General features: G+C 37.2%; 1 protein-coding gene across 9 annotated transcripts in view; it reads left to right on the top strand.

Moving 5' to 3' along the window:
- PPFIBP2 (PPFIA binding protein 2) overlaps positions 1–20,720 on the top strand; it is a 107,024-nt gene that overhangs the window by 48,137 nt on the left and 38,167 nt on the right. For all 9 annotated transcript variants that reach the window (XR_003990916.1, XM_030482517.1, XM_030482520.1 and 6 more), the window contains 2 exons: positions 8,326–8,415; positions 12,630–12,743. Coding sequence is in view for 8 of the 9 variants with exons in the window: in XM_030482517.1 (XP_030338377.1) it covers positions 8,326–8,415; positions 12,630–12,743 (204 nt within the window). In the remaining variant the exon portion in view is untranslated. The remainder of the gene's footprint in view (positions 1–8,325; positions 8,416–12,629; positions 12,744–20,720) is intronic.

The following is a 20,720-nucleotide window of genomic DNA, read 5'->3' as shown; positions in this document are numbered from 1 at the left end:
CATATGCACATGCACTCTATTTTTCTTTTTACTAGCTGTATAAACAAAATGTAAGTAAATTCTTAAGTGAAATATGATTAAGGGCTTTGATTTGGGTAGTTTCTTGAATGAATATAAAATATGAATTAATAGTCTTTAATAAAACCTTGAGAGTCTTGAAGTTAATTTACAAAACATTTACATCGGGTTCTGGAAACTTACGTTTCTGGAGCGTGGATGTGATTAAATAGAAAGTGAGTGGAATAGTGGAGGAGAAGAGACAGCAGGAAGTAGCAGTGGGTAACGTTATACTATGAGTTTAACCTGTGCTCTGTGCAGTTAAAGCTAAATAACACTTTACTGGGGTTTGAGATCACATATTTATATGTTATTTAAATGAGGTTTTGAATATGGTATGTCTGCCACCCTACTTCCTGGTTTAAATCTAATTTCTAGCAGACAGGTTTGCTAACAAAAGGCTAAGGTGTGCTGTTATCAGGTTGTGTGTCCCCTCAGTGGACACACTGAGGCCAATAACATAATGAGAAAGGGCTCAAGAAATAGCTTCAGTGAAGAAAGCTTCACACTGAAATGTTCACAGATGAAGGGTTAGCACAGGGTGTCTTCAGGAAGATTTTCAAGTACTGTGTTCAGAAAGGATACTGTGTTCAAATGTAGCACAGGCTTTTACAGAAATTAATAATTCTATTACTGTTGTTGCATGTAATCCTTTACGTAAGGTACATAAAGGAGAATATCAATACTGTTGCTTTTCCTTACAAGCACTTTAAGGGGGAGAGCACATGTGGGGGAGGGGAACTGAACATGATCTTGCGTTGTTCTCAGAAGAACTTAAGCAGTCTGCTCCCAAATTCCTTTGACAAGTGATGTGAAAGAAAAAAAAAATGTTTAAACAATCTAAGTTGCTTATTTAATTCTCATGTTCAAGACTCCTAATGTCACATGTTTGGCACTGACTGTGGTAGCATATAAAGATTTCAGGCCCTGCAGTCATAAAGTGTTGCTTTTTGGCTGATAATGAAAGTGCGAGCCTCTTCCAGGGTAGCAAATGGCACTTAACAGAGAGTAACTGCAACAGACTTCCATAAACCCTTGGTGAATTATGCCAGAGCTGGCTCAAATTTCATTGCTAGCAGAAATCAGGATCAGTTTTGATGTTGCAGTGTTTGGCTAAGCTAGATTTGCGTGGTATCTGTGGCTTGGACTGGGTTATGGCAGCAAACAAATACAAAAATCACGAGATCCAGGCAGGCAAAATGACAGATACAACCGCTATTTTCATATGCTTACAATAGAGGATCTGTTTTTAAGCAGTGGTCTTGTAACATGTGTATAGTAGCATCACAGCAACAAAGCAGTATTTAGATCAAATTGAAATAAGATGTCACTACACTTCAGCTCTTTCCACTGGACTTTGATGTTAAAATGACTTGTGAAAATGCTGTGCCAAGAATGGCCATAGGTATGGACAGAGCAGACAGCAAAATCTAAGAGCGGATGCACAAAGCTGAAAAACAATTGAGCCTTGTCTTAGTTGTATATAAGGCACAGCTAATGTGTTGACCTTCGTTTACTGTTTTTTCTCCATTTTACTTTTTTCTCCGTTTTGTCAGTAATAAAAAATATTAGTCTGCAGTAGTATTCTCACAAGAGAAAGAACTTTCTCTGATAATCTCTTACCTAGTATCAGAAAGACAAGACTCTGCAATGGGTACTTCCTGGCATTCGATGATAGTTCGATGATAGTTCGTGATAGTTCAATGGCAATTTTAGAACTGTCCTGGTTAGTTTATCCTGTCTCAGAAGCTGACATAGGCACATAGTACCATAGCATGCGGTGTTATAGGAGTTTGTAACAATGCTGATATTTGAGGATACCTTGTTAGTAAGACATAAAGCCTGGCTAAGGAGGTCGCAGGAATTAAGGGAGGTATGTTTCTCAGCAGTCTGTTTCTAGAATGATATGGAAAAGTTCTTGTGTATATAAAGTGCACTTTTCACCATTACAGCTAAGGCAGCAGCATAGTTCTCATAAAGTAGTTGGTGAGCAATTTGTGGGAAGTGTTTTGCAGATAACTGATGTTGAGCTCTTTTTACAGTGCCTAAGCATAAATGTGTCACTGTTTAAAAGTTTTTGTTGCAAGCTAAGGAACCTGAGACACCCACACGCATACCTGAAGCTGAAAGTGGCTCATGTTTAGCAAACTTTCTCCGATTCTCCCAAGGGATTTCGGTTAGAGGGTTCACGTACAATTTCATCTGTTGTCCTGTTGCTTTATTCTTATCTTTCCATCTGGCCTTAATTGGAACACACTATTCCAAATGAAAATGGCAAAACCCCCATTTTGGTACCTAGGCATGGAGGTATAGCTACAAATTATTAACAAGCATCACAAATATAAATGCTAATGTTTACTACAGACAGTATTATGGGCTCTCTAAGGATATTGTAAATTAACTGAGCTCTTTCTACTGCAGTGGATAAAGTGTAGCAAAATGGAAGGTCTCTTACATCTGGAAAACTTTGTACACTGTCTTATTTTGAAAGGGAGACGCCTTCATATGAAGTGGAGGCATCTGATTATTCTTGTAACTTGTTTTAGACTTACCTTTGATATGCATGGAAATAGAGCTTACAGCTGACCTGAAACAGGTATACATTTTTCTTACACTTTTCTTTCCTTTCTTCCAAATGCTGCTGATAAGCTCTACTAGCAAGAGGTGAAGCAGTCAAACCCATGCTATAGCCATTAAGCTCTTGATATTGAGGGTGAATCTTATGACTTCTTTGGGGATATCTTCCTTTAAGTAATGTAACTGTCTGAAGGAGAAAATAGGTATTAGAATTAGGAAAAAGTATCAAAATAAAACAAAGAATTTTGACTATTTATATTTTAAGGACTACAGAAATTTACCTACCTTTGTCTTTACTTGATTTCAAACTATATGCTGGTAGCTTTTTCAAAGTGGCTGCCAATTCCACTTAACCAACAAGGAAAAACAGCAAATAGAAAATCCTGTTGTTGATTTTTTGCCATCAGATGAAAGGCAAGAATTACAGATCCAGGAATCATGTTTCAGCCTTCTCCTCCTCCTCAAGTACACTCAGTGAATGTGCATATATTCAGATGGGTGTGTATCTGAGGCAGCACTAACATGACAAGAGATGAAATTTGTATTACATCTGTATTCATATGCCAAAATAAAAATGTTTACTGTGTAGGCCACTTGCTCATCACTACAAAATAGCAACTATTGTGACTCATCAATTCTGCTGACCCAAAGGAGTACTAAGAAATGGAAAGTCCACACTCTTCTAGATATCATCAACCCCAAATAGGCTGGAATGAGTCTACAGTGTATATTTTCTTGTGTTGAAATATAATACTACAGTCTGTTTGCTGCTAGTACTTTGCAGGAAAACTGACTGGTTGATCTCTGCAGGCTGTACTCCTTGTTTTCAGCTTCTAAACTACAACAGAAGACAATACATTGAGCATGTCCCTAATCTTCCCCACTAATACAAGTATTCTAGTTGCCACAGGCATCTTACTCAATTATCTGTGGAACTGAAGGTGATTCATGTGACTGAATAAGAAGAGAGAAGGTTATAACATAATCTGAAAGGCGGGTGACTTGTTGAAAAAGCTTACAAATCACCACTCTGACTGACTGCCAGTTTTCTTTTCCCAGCTCCTCCCCGCTGAACAGCCCAGTATGAGATCCATGGCATTAGTGACAGATTTCTGTGTAACTGCTTGCTGATCAGCTTCAGTAATGGTATTTTTTGTTTTAAAATGAGTTGTATTGGAGATTCTTTGAGCTGAAACTGAAACAGAACACAAGAACATAAACTGGCTTGCATCTAATTTTATTATCTTGTATTTGTGCTTGCTGTAAGGAGCTTACTTTTACAGCCTATTTAGATTCAGCTAGAAGTTCTGTTATAGAAGTTTACAAACAGAACATCCGTACAGACGCTCTCTACAGTGGTTGTCGTTTGTTACGACAATAAACTGTATTCTGAATTGTTTCCTATTAAATAAATGCAGGAAAACGTAACGCTTCTGCTTACCAGGCTTTGAGAAGGCTGGTGAAAATTAAGGTAGTGAACTGCGTCACTTAAACGTTCCTTCCCTTTCTTGCCATGCCCTTTTATATTCTTGCTGATTATCCCCATTTTAAGTTAAAGCTGTTGAGTCATACTCTAAAGTCTCATTTTTTGTGTCATTTATTCTGGAGGAATATTTAAGCCTCTTTCTTGGAAAAGGGCTCTGTAACAACTGAATCATGTAAGTGATACTTCACGAAGTTTCCAGCAGCTACCAATACTATGTCCGAGTTGGAGTAAAGAGCACATTCCAGAGAAGAGATTTGGAAACTAAAGATGAAGAAGCTGAAGCAGGTGATGGAATGCAAAACCTCTTTTTTTTTTTTTTTTTTTTTTTTTTTTTTATTCCCCTTCCTTCTTTTTCTAGAACAGGGAGAAACAGTTGATTTGGAACTCTCTTCAGGAAACATTTTATGTTAATATCTGATGGGCATTAAACTGTATCCAAAATCTCTATGGAGACTATAGTACAGGTGCTTCAAGAAATTGCTTTGCAGCTCCCTTAGGCAAAGTATTTATGATATACACTTTTCATCTGCAGTGGTACTATCATCAACATAGTTTCAACCATCTTGCCTTAGCATATCTTTCCTTCTACTTTGTTATCATGTGTTCTCATAAACTTTTTTACATGTTTTATGCAATTGCTCTCATTCTTTCATTATAAGAAATATAATCAATATATTTAGCCTATAATTTGTGAAGCCCAGGTAATAATTTTTGGTCTTTAAGGCTACATCTTCCAAAACGACATCTTAGTGGAAAACCTTGGTGATTCAGACTTTTGGTCATGTGGTTACTTGTGTCTAGTGTTTATTGTTTGTGAGCTCTTACACCAACTCAGGTTGTCTGTAGTCTAACTACTTTAGTGTTACATGTCCTATATTCAGTTGTTGCTGATACATGTGATATGTAACTATACTTGCTCAGTTTCCTCTCAGTACTGACTTTCACAACTGCAACAGAATGCACTCCAACCATCTACAGATGGCCTTGGTTCATATTACATTGTTTTATCTTGTCTTTATGTATGCCACAAAGATTTCCTGAGTCTTAAACAACTGCTGTGTGTCAATCAGCCACTTTTATTTAGCAGGTCATTTTATGTCTACTGCCCTGTTCTTATCTGAGCACTCTCTGGCTGACCTGTTGGCAGGGTTGATTTTCTTTTTCTTCCCCCTTTTCCATTCACATGGGTGTGATTCACTAAGTTTTACATGGGCATTGAGTATTGGGCTTCCAGCAGAGGATATTTCACAGTCACTCAGTGCAGCAGACATCATCAGAGGCTATACATTTGGTAAATGTGAGTGTAATAAAAATATGTTATTTGTAATTTGATGTTGACCTATTTCTTAATTAATGATTATATAAAATATTGAACTCTGTTTTGTATTCATGACAATTGGTTATGTAAAATTGTGTTGGCAGTAATTTAACTCCCTGTGCCTGTAGGCCAGGGGGAGTGGTTACACAAATGGTTACAGGTATATTTCTTACATCTAGGCTAAGAAAATAACAAATGATGGCAGGAGAAAAGGTGCAAAATCTACTTTACTAAGCAGTGTTCATCACTAGGTTTTGTCACTAAGAGAATCTTTTCCTGCCTAGCAGTGTGCTGTTCTTCACTGAGTACTTGAGTGGTCTAGGTGCAGGAAAGTGAGAGAGCTAGAGCTTCTCTCCTATGAAGACAGGCGGAGAGAGTTGGGCTTGGTTGTTCATCCTGGAGAAGGCTCCGGCAAGACCTTAAAGCAGCTTCCAGTGCCTAAAGGGGCCGACAAGAAATCTGGAGAGACGCTTTTTACAAGGACATGTAGTGATAGGTCAAGGGGGAATGGCTTTGAACCGATAGAGGGGAAATTTAGATTAGATACAAGGAAATAATTTTTCACTATGAAGGTGTGGAGGCGCTGGCACAGGTTGCTCAGAGGAGCTGTGGCTGCCCCATCCCTGGCAGTGTTCAAGGCCAGGTTGGACGGAGTTTGAAGTAACCTGGTCTAGTGGAAGGTGTCCCTGCCCATGGCAGGGAGTTTGGAACAAGATGAGCTTTAAGGACCCTTCCAACCCAAACTGTTCTATGATTCTGCAATATTGTTTAGACAGTGAATGCTGATAGGTGAGGTTGTGCATGTTCTGTTCTTCAGTGTTCTTGTTGACCCTCTAAAACAGGGATTAAGGACCAAGCTTAGTGAATATAGGGATGATTCTAGTTAGGGGCCTTGCAGCCATACTAAAAGACATGCTTAAAAGATAAGAAGAGATTGAGGCAGAGGAAAGCAATATAAATAATAGGATGTAGTTCAGTAAAGACTAGTGTAAGGTTATTTTAAGCAGAAACAATGACTGAACACAGGATGAAGAACAAGATGCTAGCTAAATAGCATTAAAGAGGATTAAAAAAGAATCTGGAAGTCATGGGTCCTAAGCTGAAAATATATCTGTGGTACTGTAGGGCTAATATGAAAAGGAATATGGCCTAGGGGTCTGTGAAAAGCTTTTTCCACTCTAGCCATTTTCGGCTGGAGTCTAGTCTCTCCTCTTAGGCACTTAATTTCAAAAGAAGTCAAGGAACAACTGGTGAAGAGGAACCAAAGGAAAGCAACAAAACAGATCTTGAAAAATTAACCTGTGAGGAAAAGACAGAAAAACTTGTGGGTTTTTTTTAGTCCGAAGAGGGGGACCTGCTAATTAGAGATCTACAGATGGTCTTTAAATAGGTAAAAATTTTCTGAAGCGACAGGGAGGACTTTTTTTTTTATCCATGGTGATGTGATAATAACCAGTAGGTTGAAGTTAAAGAGATGATGATTCAGGTTAGACTTTAAAAAAATCGTTCTAATGGTTTAAGCAGCTAAGAAGTGGGTTACCTGTGGAGGCTGTGCAATACATTTCTGGAGGTTTTTAGGAGGAGGCAAGATAAGAATGTTGCAAATAATCATCAGTCCTAGGATGGAGTAATGAATCAGATGATCTCTTCAGGCATCTTTCAGTCCCGTTTGTTGGTGTCTCCGTGATTATCTCAATTCTTTTGAAAAATATCAGAGAGAAGAGTGTGCAGTTCCTCTTACCTCATAAAGGTATCATACTTATATGTAGTTCAGCACTTCATGGCTTGAAAAGTGTAATTTTCATTGGATAAATATTTGATTTCTTGATTTGCAATGTTTAGCACTGTGTTTATTTTCACCATCTGTTTTACATTTGGGGCTGTAGACCCCAGTGTAGATCAAGAAGCCATGAATATGTTTAATGTTAAAAAAAAAATCCTATTCACAGATCTGCAGTTAAAAATGAAAGGACAGTTGGGGAGGAGGATTGTAATTATATTGGTGTATTGTACAAGTAACTACAAGTGAGTAGTCAGCTGCAGACTAGTGCAGTTGAAGGGCACTCAGCGAAGCTGGATTCTTCTGTTAGCTGTTTTCAATGAAGCTGGGAAATGAACCACTAAGGGCTCATGTTACTTTTGAAGCTCTAAGCAAACAGCTTCATTCCTACAGTTACACAAAGTTTTAGTAGGTTAGAAGCAATGGGACTCTTCTAAAATCTTTAAAATAAATCTGTAGGTTTTTTTTTTTTTTTTTTTTTTTTTTTTTTTTTTTACTGTGGTTTTTCTCTCTGGAGTATAAAATTTCATAGGAAATGGGACATTTTGGTTAGGAACAGGCCACGTTTATAAGGTCTTGCTCCTTAGAGCCATTTAGAAATCATGAAGTGATTATGTATCTATACTATATAGTAGTTGCTGAGAAGAATTTGATAATTTCAGTAATTTTTTAATTGCTAACAACAAATGTATGCTTTCAGTAATTTCTAGGAATAGTATAATACATATGGCAATTTTTACCATTTAAAAATAAACACCAAGATTGCTTGACTTTGGAAAAAGACTGTTGAGACCAGATATTTCAAATTAAATGTTTGGGTTTTTTGTCTTGATAAGATAGTATTTCCCAATGAAATGATAATTTTCTGGAAAATATCAAATCTATTCCTATACCATTCTTGCTTGCTGGAAATGAGAAAGTATTCAAAATCAAGATAAAGAAAGGTACATTCAAAAGGCTTTCATGCCTAAACAGTTTTGGTCCATAGATACATTTTGCATGTTTTTCATATTGTAAAAACCACTCAATAAATATTTTTTTATGAACTATTGTTTGAAATTCTAATATTAACTGTAATAATTCTCATAGGACTTTTTTCCCCCCCAGTCACAGGTGAATCATCATTCATCTAATAATGAAACATATCAAGAAAGATTGGCACGATTAGAAGGTGATAAAGAGTCGCTCATACTGCAGGTATGTCTTAAAGAGAACATTTTCTACGTAGTCGATACTCAGTGAATAAAAGCTGACATGACAGTATTTTCAGGTAAACAAGTGTTAGCAGGTCACCAAGTGTAACTGATATTTAATCAGGAATTAATTTATAATTTGTATAATCCATCTGATCGATTTCATGGTGGGATAACGTGGTAAAGGGGAGGGGAGCAATAGGAATAAGAAGGAGATGAATGACAAAGGGGAAAAAAAAGAAAAGAAAATAAATCCAACTTAAATAATGCTGTGGAGTCCCAGGACAGTGCTGTGGTAGTGGTTCTCATTCTAGGTTTGCAAGGTTGTACCAGTTGATTTTTCTAGGTTCTCTCTGCCGCCATCTTTAATGAAGTGGGGGGTGGTGAAAATTAGAAAGTAAAATGGATGCCTAAGTTCTTCCAAGTCTCCTGTTTCTCAGTTTACCAAGCCTTTTTCAAACAGATCTCCTGTCCCAAATAAATCTTCTTACTGGGAAAACATCTTATACAACTTCAAATTAAAAAACTTAGGTTTTTTTTCCTGGATATTTTCACTATTACTGAACTGTACATTACATGCTTTTTAAAACTGAAGGTGGAGATTCTTTAAATGGTCTTTGCATATCCGTTCTCTTTATGCTTACAAAAGCATATTATAAGCATGTATCTTTCTTTATATCAAACAAAACTATACTGGGTAGGTGTTCTCCCTACTTTCAGTTACTAGTTTCTGTAAGCATGTTTTATCCTGTATGTTCTGTTCACACTTGTGTTAATTTACTGCTGTTGTTAAATAAACAGTAAATGGTTCGTGAGACATAAGCTTAGGCTTGGTTGGATTATTTTTTTTTTGTTACTGTTAAACTAAAATTGCTATTACCAAATTTAGAGAAAAAAAATTAGATTTCCTGAATGAAAAAAATTTCTGGGAATCAGGTCGGGGAAGGCAACATGTTTATTAGAACACCTTTTATTAATCAAGTGGTTATTAACTTTAACATCTTGATTCTATTAAGAATAGCAAGCAACTTTTCACACAGTACATTCACTTCTCTCATAGTTCACTCTCGCACATGAACAACTCATAATTAGAGCAACAATCAGGAGGCCAAGCCCAGCTGTTTACTCAGAAACAAAGGGTTGTACTGCTGCACCTGTGGCTTTGTCCCCAAAGGCCTCTGTTGTTTCATCACATGTGTGTATAGTCCCATAATCTTTGTCTGCATATAGGAGCCACTGTTATCTTGGATGTGGTTCATGCTGTACAGCCAGTTGTTGATGGTCATGTGTCCTGGTGGGCTTGTACAGATCTGGCAGAATCTTGATGTTCAAAGTATATCAGCTTTTGTGGATTTAACAGGACCGCTGGTCTCCAGAGCTTGTAAATTCTTGAAGACTCTTCCAGGCTGCTGCTTACTATGTACTTTTCCTGTCTTCATCCTGCTGATTTTTAGTAACTATTTCTTCATCCACACAAATGGATACCTATAGAATGCAACCAGCCAAACTCACGAAGAAGAGGGTGACATGGTTTGGAGACCTGCCTAGAGTTTTTCTCAAAAGGAATGTAGTAAAGTCAGATGTAAAAATTGCCACTCTGATGCCTTTTACTCCCATCACACCCCATCAAATCAGGAGGCGTAGTCAATATTTGTGCATTTTCCTATCCCACTGCACAGTATTGCAGTAGAACTCCTAAAACCGCAGGCAAATAAGATAGGTGAAAACCTCACCTGGTATATGAACATCAACAACAACAGAAAAAAGGTGCCAAGATAGAGCTGGGGTTAGAACCTGGTTTACACCAGTTCTTTATGTTCTATCTAGGCAGTCAAATGTGAGGAACACAGACAAGTTCCATGCTGAGGTTACTCTGGCCTGAGGCAGTCAGCTGGTATAAACCTGGCTCCTGGGTGTGACCATTGGCATGAAGGATGAGAAAGTGATGGGAAACAAAGCACCTCTGTTCTGTAGCTCATGTCGAATGGTGCTAGCGACTGTGGTCCGTGGAATAATCTGTAAAGATATACAGAATATAATCTGTAAGGAATATGAGGCTGATAGCATTCCAGTCTTGCATCTGAATTGCTGCAGAAGCAGCAGCTCAAGGCAGGCAGTGCCCACTATTTCTGTCCACCAAAGCAAAGTCAAACAGTGCACATTGAAACCCACTTCCAATGTTTAGGCTGTAGTGGAGACTGGATATGCTAAAGCATCTGGGATACCTTCTCTAAGCTCAGTGCCTGTGTATAGGAGCTAATGTACCTCTTTAGGTGTTTGGTTTGTTTCTTTTTTCCCACAGGTTTTTAAAGGGTTTTAAACCCTTATACCACTTGATTTTTAGCTAATTCTTCAATATGTCTCACTCTTATTATATTTACAGAAAATATATTATCCACAGACTGACTTTTGTGGGTGTTACACTGCTAAGGCAAGGTGGACTTGCCAGCATAACATATGCTGGAGTTACATTCTGTGTGTAGCCTACTGATTCCCTGAAGAGTCTGGCAGATGTGATCCTGAACAGAGGGGAAAATACGAGCTCCAAGTGGCTAATGTGCTTCTCAGCTTAACTACTGGAACATCCAACACATGCTCCTAAAGCTGCTAAGTTTCTATTAAATTGCTTTGCAGGTCACATTTAAGAGGCAGTTTTCCTTACAGGTTACAATGCTAGTTGGAACCTAACCTGACCCTTTAAGTAGAGCTTGTTTTCTTTCTCTGGAACCTGCGTCAGACTGAAGGAGAAGGTTCAGTTTCTTTCTGCTTTCTGACCTCACAGGGGTTTGGGTTTTGTGTGTGTGTGTGCGCCATCACTCATTTGGGAGCAAAACAGAAAAGTAGACAAGCAACAGACTTCCTTGCAGGGAATTCTCCCCCTGCTCAAGTTTGGATGTATCCCCTTGCCATTTGCCTCCACCTACTCCTTCCTATTATCTCTCATCCTGCATTCATTTGTACTCTATACTACAGCCAACTACTTTCAAGGCAAAAAAAAAAATAGTGTTCTTTTTCTCTTTTTTGTATGTTCCTTTCGCAGGCATTCTTGTCATTATGTTTGCAGGCAAAACAAAGAAAGATCACTCAGTCACTCCGCCTGAAGCTTCCCTGAAGTGAACTCAGTTGTTGGTTGATTGGGATTTAGAAGTGCTGCATAGTGGCACATCTGAAAGGATTCACTTCCACATACTGTATTTATTTTTTTTAATAAAGGTATTGCAGGGTTGGATGTAAGAACATAGAGAAGTTTTGTAAACTCATTCAAACTGGAGTTTAAACACCTAAGGTTGCTTTTTTTTTTTTGGTTGAGATAACGTTTTTCTAGTATAATCGAGGCTTTCATATAAATGAGTAGTAAAAATGAATATACAGAGTGTATGTGCTGCTTAATATAGAAATCCAACTGATGTTATTTCCCCCCACATCTTTCTAATGTTATCCTGAGCACAGTTTTTCCAGCTTTGTAAGCTTTGAGTTAGGCTGCTGGGCTTTTCTTTTTACACACTCACTGCTCTGTACCACCATTCCCACAGTTCTTTAGCAGTATTACTTATTGTTGCTTTTCCTGGGATTCATTGTCTGTATCTCACGTCTTTTGCTTTCATGTTTTGGCTTGCAAAGCCTGGGAATTTTTCTTGGAATAGAACTTTGCCGCTGCTAAAACATGCCTTTTACTCATTGCATTCTTTATAACTGCAGAAGGCTTTATTGATAGGTAAGCTCTTTTTCTGTTCTTGTAAGAATTGAAGTAATTGGTTGGTTTCTGAATGAACAGTTTTATTGTCTACCTGTTTTAGGGAGTGAAATGTCAATGCCAATGGAACCTGAAATGGCAATGCATGCTTGAAAATATTTTCAGTATCCTATGTTCTTGTTTGGTACTTTCTAATTTTTCAAGACTTTTACTTTTCCATGAACTGACTCAGTCTACCTATAGGTAGTCTTCCATCTCTTCTAGAAATATCCTTTCTTTTTATATTAAAACAAAAAAATCAGGGGAGGGCTGAGAGGGCGGGGTTAAAGCAAAATATAGGTAAGACTGGAAAATTGTCTATCTTGATAGAGCAGGTTGCTGCAGTGCACAACAATATTAAACCATTTGGGACTTTTAAAGAGAACTGGCTGTTAAAGTGTGCATTTGGATGCTAATTGTATAAGGTAATTGAAACTTATTTACAGTCAGTTCAGTAGCATTGTGCTTCTCTTCTCAAATTACAGGTGAGTGTTCTTACAGACCAAGTGGAAGCTCAAGGAGAGAAAATCCGGGACTTAGAAATCTGTCTTGAAGGGCATCAGTTGAAACTGAATGCTACAGAAGAAATGCTTCAACAGGTAAAAATCTGGATTGGGAAGCTTCTTGAATAACCTCCAGAGGGGTGAACATACATAGTCAGCTTGTCTGCATGTGTGAGTGCCTTTAGCAACAAGATAAAATGGGGAAAAATGCCTCTTTTATTGTTCTCTTGCTGCTTTGTACCTCCCCCCAAATGTTTCTTTGTTTTCCTGTTGCAAAAATGTTTTACTGCTGGTTGCATAATACTGTACGTGGCAGCATGTAAAATGAAACTACTGTGTCTTATTTGTACTGTGCTGACGAACTACCTTTGGACATGACTGTTGAGTAACTGGTTAGGCAGGTTACATGTATCTAATACATGTAGGAGTTATACAATTAAGAAGTTTTATTTAAATATTGTCTGGTATTGTATGGCTTTGAAGTTGAACATGTAGTAAGTTGAAATGAGTTACTGTGTCAAGTTTGGCTTTATAACCATTTTTGCTTAATTTAGGAGCTTTCCACTTATTTTTGAAAGAAAATTAGAGCATAAAGGCATACTTTATTTGAATTGACAGTTTCAGGATATGTGATTTAATTTTTGCTTATTCATGATATACGTTGAGGGAGCAGAAGAAATGATACGTTAAATACCTTATATCTCATGTGTTAGTGCAGAGGTGGCAGGTCTGTTGATGCAAAAGAACTTTCTCCATGCAATTTTCTGGTTTTTTGGATGCAGATCATGCACTGGTAATACAGTACATCAATCAAAAATAGATTTGAAACTGTAAATAACCCTCAAAATCTATGCCAGAAATTTGCAGAATAGATATTGTTCTTGATGAATTTACTTCCTCGCCCTACCCAAAATGTTGTGTTATAAATTTACTATTTTCATCTATGTGAAAATATACAAGTCTTTCCATGATCTAATCATAGCTTTAAATTATGATAAAGATCCCTGTACATATGTATGCGAACAATGGCAGTTTCTATAAGATAAACTTGTATCTTAAACCTTTCAAAGTTATAATTCTCAAAGCTTCTTGAAAAAGAACTTGGACTCACACAACTTTTGCATCCCAAAATATTATACATTATAGAAGTCATATTCTCATACATAAATGAGGGGATGTTTTTAAAAATGCACATAGTGAGTGCATTTAGTTTTTCCATGAGATCTGAAGTGAAATGCAAAGAACAGTAACTATCTGAAAATCTGTTTTCAAACTTTAGGAAGGCATTCACAATAGTGTAGAAGTTTCCTGTTTTAAACTAAAACTATATAGTAGTTCTATGACTTCTGCTAAAACTGGTTATTGTTTCTCTACTTAAAATTTTCTGCTCTGATAGTCTTCTGAGGAAACCATGAATTTAAAGCCTGATTTAACAGAACACTGAGACATCTGAAAATAGAACATACTACTGCATGTACATTGCTATTTCAGTGAAAACATTTTAATCTACCCATGCGGCATTAGGCACGTGCACAAATTGCTTACAAAGCTGATCCTAAACTGATAAGCTGCAAAAGTCTGTACTAATGCTAAAGAAGTCAGAGAAACTCCAAATATATTTAACATAACCCTTGAATTTAAATTTTGAGATCACTTTGAGTGGCTATAACTGTTGCCAAATGGTAGTAATTTCAAATTTATTTTCTTTCTTGTAACTAAATAGTCAGCAATAAGCTCAAATTTGTTGATTGTTTTGTGTCACGGTTTTGAGATCTTGCATTTGAACATAATTTACAGAAATACTGATAAGCTTGCTTATTGATGGCTAAATTTCTAAGTGACTGATCTCTTATGTTTACAGCATGTATGATGGCTGGAGTTTGGGTTGGTTTAGTATTGTTTTGTTTTATCAAGACAAAGAATTATGTAGGCCACAACTTGATAAGGATTTGTGTTTCATTTAATCTTATGAGTTTGTCTCTTTGAACTTTGCACAGAAAGATGCACATACACGAACACATGCTTAGTGTTTTAATTTTAGTGGGAGTGATGTGCTTTCTATATATTTTCGCTTTATTTTCTCACTAGAATGCAAAAAAAATATGTTAACCTTTTAGTTTTGTGAACAGAAAGAAGAGCAAATTAATTAAATACTGGAGGGTGATGAGGGAATGGTAGTTGTGGTGTTTTTCTCAGATAGATTACATCCCCCAGTAAACAGTAGCATATGGGAAACCCAAGTTAGATGTCTCAAAATCCCAACAGTCAGAGAAATCATACATTTATTATGGCTCACAAGAGGGCCCTATTTGTCTGTAATCTATTTTGAAGGTTCTTTTCGAAGTTCACCTTGTTGAAAAGATTACCCTCTACAGGGAATGAGTTGAGATGTGGAGAGAAGAGAATGACCTGATTGTGTGATGATTATGACATTCATGTAAGACATGTGGCCAGTAGGCCTTCTTGCAGTCAATTTGTCAAAAGTAGAGCGAGTATCTGGCCTCAGGGACTTCAATAGACTGATGGATCAGCCAGGTTTTGGGAGAGTTGGTTCAGATCTCAGCCAGCAGTTGCCAGTGTCCTGTGCAAGTGACCATGATGCTTAGCAAAGAGGTGAAAGATGCTACTGTTGTCACTAAGTTTTTCCGGTGAAAACTATTTAGTGGGTCCTTCAAGACAGTATTTATTTATTTTTATGGTAGACTAATTTCTAATAAGAAAAAAATCATCTAGCTCTATGTACCTATATAAATAATCTTGCTTTTCAGAAAGACTTCCATTATCTTCCTGCTGTGTTTGCAAATCCAATTTGATTTCATGGTTCTGCTTGCTTATTTACAGTATATTAAACTCCACTGATTTTTACCTTTGTGAACTGAAGTCCACTGCTTTTTCTCAATGGAAGATGGAATGATAAAAATAATTGCCCTAATTTGAAAGATATTGAATATGTATTAGGAGAGCCTAGCTAAATGCAGTATGGATAAGCATATTATTTACTTATCTGGGAAAAATATAACTGAGTCCAGGATAAGTTTTTAATTTTGGGGACTGTAAGAAAAGTGTCTTGAGTCTGTGCCTCAAATGCTAAAATAAAAACAAAAAATCATACACATTAAGATAATTTAATGATGATATCTGGTAGTTCTGCAACAAACAGGGTTTGTAATGCTACCCTGCAAAATCGTTTTTGCTGAATCTATGCTAGCAGAGACTTGTCCACTTTTTCAGGGTGGGGTTACTGGCTCAAATCCTTATGGCTTTTGATTTATGCAAAAGTTGTTTTGCACCCTGCTACAAAGTGATCGTGGAAACACTTCTGAAACAGCAGCTAAAATAAACTTTATACCAATTACATAAAATCGCTGTTCAGCATTTAGGGTGGACATCTTGAATGTGGAATAGTAGCAACAGATACTGCTGCTTCTTTGCAGAAAACTGATTCTGTATCACACAAAGACAACAGTGCAATATCCTTCACTTAGTTGAAATGTGAACTTTAAGAAATTAGTTGGGCCAGTCTAAAGGTTACTGCCACAAAAAGGAGGTGGCCTCATTCTTCTTTCATTCTTCTCCCTGTTCCTAACCATGTACTTCTGCAACTTATTTTATACTGACTTCATGCTCATCAGACTTTTTCCTCAATGAGTGGGAGAAAACTAACGTGGTTTAAAAAGAAGGGGATGCTTTCTGCTGGGTTACTGTGTCGAAACAGCTCACCGAAAAGGTTAAGGTGTGGCATATGGGCACTGGTGAGATGTGCATTTGACCTAGCTGTTTATGAAACAAGAGCCAAAGAAAATACAGCTCAGCAGTGTTTGAGAAACAAGAGAATCCTGTGTGACAGAAGCAGAGATGCCCTAGTGTGCACAGTTACAGATAATGCTTTCATGAGATGTGATGCTTACAGTGTCAAACTCAACATTTTGCTTCTGTAAGGATACTTGCTCCACTACTAATCAGGATAAAGTATTTTTCACCTAGAAGGTGTTTGCATTCTCTTTCTTTAAAAACAAAGTAGGTATTTGAAAACTCATGAAAGTCAATGGCAAAACTTTAAATCTGTCCTTAAGTATGATTCCAATGTGGGCCAAGGAACACATTTTCCTTGTCATCCTTCATAGTAAATGATAAGAGAAAATTTTCTGGAGCATGACTGAGAGCGAGACACCAGTTTGGTCTCACTGAATTTCCTTCCAGTGGTATCTCTGTCTTTGCCATCAAATGTGTAAAGGATATGGAAATGCCAGCGTGTGTGAATAGTTACTTGCCTTGCCACTTAGCACATAATAATGAATATGTCTTGAAATAATAAAAAAGCTAAACCCAAACTCCTAGAATTATCCTATGAAAACAATTCGTGCTGTGGCAGTCCATTCCTAGCATATCAGCTGCTTTAAAATGTAAAATTACAGCCAATTTTAGAGAACAATGATGTGTGTGTGTGCGTGTCTTGTTCCAAGTTAGTTTGTGGCATTTCAAGTACTTCAGTCAATTTTAAGAAAAATTTAATTTTTTTTAAGAGAAAATTGGGTCTTGAACATCTGCTATGTTAGCTTGGGGGAACCTCCTACCAACTTGCTGCCAACTTTTCTTTCATCTGTACTATGTACAAATGTAGAATAGATTTGGAAAGCAGAAGTAATTTTTGCTCTATAAATGAGCCTAAACTCTCTCATAACAGAAAGTACCAGCCATGTACAACGTAAACACATTGGTGGTAGGGAATCTATGCTGTCAATCTTGACAACTGTGTTAAGTCATTTTGAAAAGTTACTTCTCTGCACATACAGATTCCACCTTCACAATTCTTTTAAGTGCATTTGGTATGGTAATTATTGTAAGAATATCGTTATTACCTTTTTGCTATCCCTGTGCTATGTTTGATTTATTTAACAGGTCTTAGTTCCCATCGAAGTTCTCTGGCATAAAGTATAAAAGCATACAGTTTAGTTTGCTTTGCCACTGTGTGGCAGTGTCTTTCCTGTACCTAACCTGTACCAAGTCCTAGATGTGGTCCGACTGTGTGTTTCCACCTTCCAAATTATTTCTGACACATAAGTGCAAGAAGCAATCCAGGGTACTCTTGTCAGATAGTTGCATTGTGTAAATATGATTGCGTCTTCTGTCAAGTAAATTCTCTTGCAAAGTACAAAGTGTTTGGCTTTAGGATTCTTTCTATCTTAAAAAATACACATAGAAACTGAAATGCTTGAATGCAAACAGGGGTGAATTTCTGTTTCTCATGTTTGTTTACAGCCAGCTTCTGCCTGAGTGCACAGAGCAGGGGGAAGTGTGCCAGATAGTGCCCTTTGTGAGGCAAAATGGAGAATCTTTTAAAAACCCATGGATTAAAGGAATGCAGGGAGGAGCTGTATCGAGAGTAGGAACTTGAAAACAACACAGTTTACTGTGTACCTGTTCTGGTTTTGCAGTTGTCTTATACTGGGGGGAACCAGAATCCTGTCTTGGTTGCAGGGTATAAATCTAGCATGTATCTGTTTGCTTCTCAGGAACTTTGCTGGCCGGCAAAGATCATTCCTTCAACTTTCAGTTGCCTGAGTTATCTGATCTTAGATGAATTTCAGCACTTGTTTATAGCATGCAGTAACTTCTTGCCAGAAACTAGCTTAGTGTTTCAGATTTTGAAGCATGCTCTGTGCTGCTCTGGGGTGAGGCATAAGGTTTCCAGTGTGTGCTCCCAAGTTGTGCAGCATATCTATACAGGTGAGCACTACACCGCTTTGTTATTTTACAGTTAATGTAGGCATGAATCTGCTCATCAGGCGAAGGCAAAGGGCTGTTCGAATTGGCAATGAAGTGGGAAGCTGTCTGTTGCTTAACTATATAATGGGCAAATGATGAATTGGAGGGCTGTAATTCACTCTCTGCTACTAACTTGCACCATTTCATGGTGATTACACATGTACATTGCTTTCAGCTGTGTTTTCAGTTAAGCAAATATCATTTCTACCACAGCTGACACACAGCACTTGAAATGGGCAGTCCTCATTAGCAGTGGTTCTTGCTGAAGTTTGCTTACCAGATGGGTAGCTTAGTAGGTCTTTCTGTCTCCCTTTTTTTATTTTAGTAAGGATGAAAAGTATGAAATTTTTGAGTGTTGTATTTTGAACAGTGCACAAGTGCAAAATGGGATCTTTGGGTGTTTTTTTCCTCTCACTTGACTAAAATCTTACGTATGGTTTCTCAATCAGTGTATGGCATGATTGTTCCTTCTGTTTTGTGGAGTGCTAAATATCCTGGAATTTTCTGTGCTTGCAGCTGACAGTGTAGAAAAGTGTAGTATCCTCTTTCTAAGCTATTTTCTGTCATGTTAAATTTTATAAGCTCTTTTATAAGAATTATGTATTTCCAAGACAACACAATGTGCAAGTTATATATACAGCATGTGCCTCAGTTTCATTTGGAATATTGAAACACATGATTAAATACTTTAAAAGTATACAGTGTAGATTTTAAAAATACAATTGCATTTGGAAATAGTTTGCTGTTCATTGATCTGTCTGGTACATGCATACTGTAGCTTCTGCGTGACTCGTCTTTGTAATTTTTCTACTTGAAAATAGTTTTCCCTTAATTTTTAAATTTAAAAGTTGGGTTTTGAAAAGAGAACTTTGAGCAATGAAACTATACTTTCAGCACATTTTAAAATTAAAAACAAGTATCTTGTTTTACAAATAAGGTTCTCTAAGATATGTTTTATTTCTGTTCTGTACTTCAGCTCTGTAAGATCCTCCTAAAGCTGCTTCAGCCCAAATTACCATTTTGCCTGTCTTATAGTATCATTTTTGCTTTAAATCCAATAACATAAATTTATGTTTTCTTTTCTTACAATTGCATATTTATTCTGGCTGAATTCAAATTGCATCATACCACTGAAATACACCATAATTTCTCTGTAACAAAATGGGTCACATTCTTAACGAGCTGTTCACTGTGAGCATCTGCTTGAAGATGAAAATAATTGCTTCCAGATGTTACCATTTCAAGAGGGGACATTTACTTTAAACGGCACTTTCTTTCAAAGCAAAAGTTAGACTCTTTAGATGCAAGAGAAATTGCCAGCTGTTTTAAATCAGTGTAGCTTCACTGAAAACAAACTAGGGATAGTTAGCTATTTTGTCTATTTTAAGGCAAGAGTTTTATGCCAGTTCACACTAGCTGGGAATCTGGTTCTCCATCTTCAGAGCAAACTGCAAAATTTTGTTTGAGTTGATTAAAAAAAACCATCCCAAACATCAGCTGCCTTAATGCACACTTATACCAGGTGATCACATGGAGCTACCAAACTCAGAGGAGCGAGCTATTTGTCTCTCTTGCATAACTAAGTGTAATTTGAAGGTCTATAGAAAAAATAAGGAGTAATGCCAGATGGTGTGCTCGAAGGGTAGATCTTTTATTAAAAATCTCTAGAGGGATGCCATGTCTCCTTGTCTTACTCAGAAATCTTCCTGTTGTATCATGGAATACCATGTCAGTGCCAAAAAAAAAAAATCTAAGTGATGTTTTAGTTCAACAGTGAATAGAGTCTTCCCAGGGGGCCAAGGTCACCTCACCCTGCCAGCCTTTTTGGTATTCAGTGGCCTTATTTCATACCAAAGTTCTCATTTATAGCTATGTCTTTATTTTCAGAAGTCTGATATGTTCGCAGCTGTGCAGAGCCTGTTCCAGTCTGGATTGGAATGTACTGCTGGAACTTGTGCAAATTAGCATCTTTCTGGAAGATAGAGGAGTTATTTGTAATTATAATTGTAATTTGTACTCACCTTTGTAGAAAGCACCTACTAGAGGGATTTCATTGGGTAACTGCCTCTTAGAGTTTCTCAATAAAAAAAGGCAGTGCACTGTCTTTTCCTGATCAGTGCTTGATTTATTTCATTTAGAGGAAAAAAACCAAATCATGAGACTACATTTCTGTTTATTTTCCCACCCATACACAAATATCGTCAATGTCAGCAGGAATGGCCATGGCACTGGGAATAGTGGGTGGCTTAGATAATTAGTGTTGCAATGCAGATGCAAGTTCAGTACTATTTTTATTTTGGGCAGTAT

This window comes from Strigops habroptila, chromosome 4 (genome assembly GCF_004027225.2).
Source record: "Strigops habroptila isolate Jane chromosome 4, bStrHab1.2.pri, whole genome shotgun sequence".
Lineage (NCBI taxonomy): Eukaryota > Metazoa > Chordata > Aves > Psittaciformes > Psittacidae > Strigops > Strigops habroptila.
The sequence above is the reverse complement of the archived record's forward strand: the minus strand, read 5'-3'. Positions and strand labels throughout refer to the sequence as shown.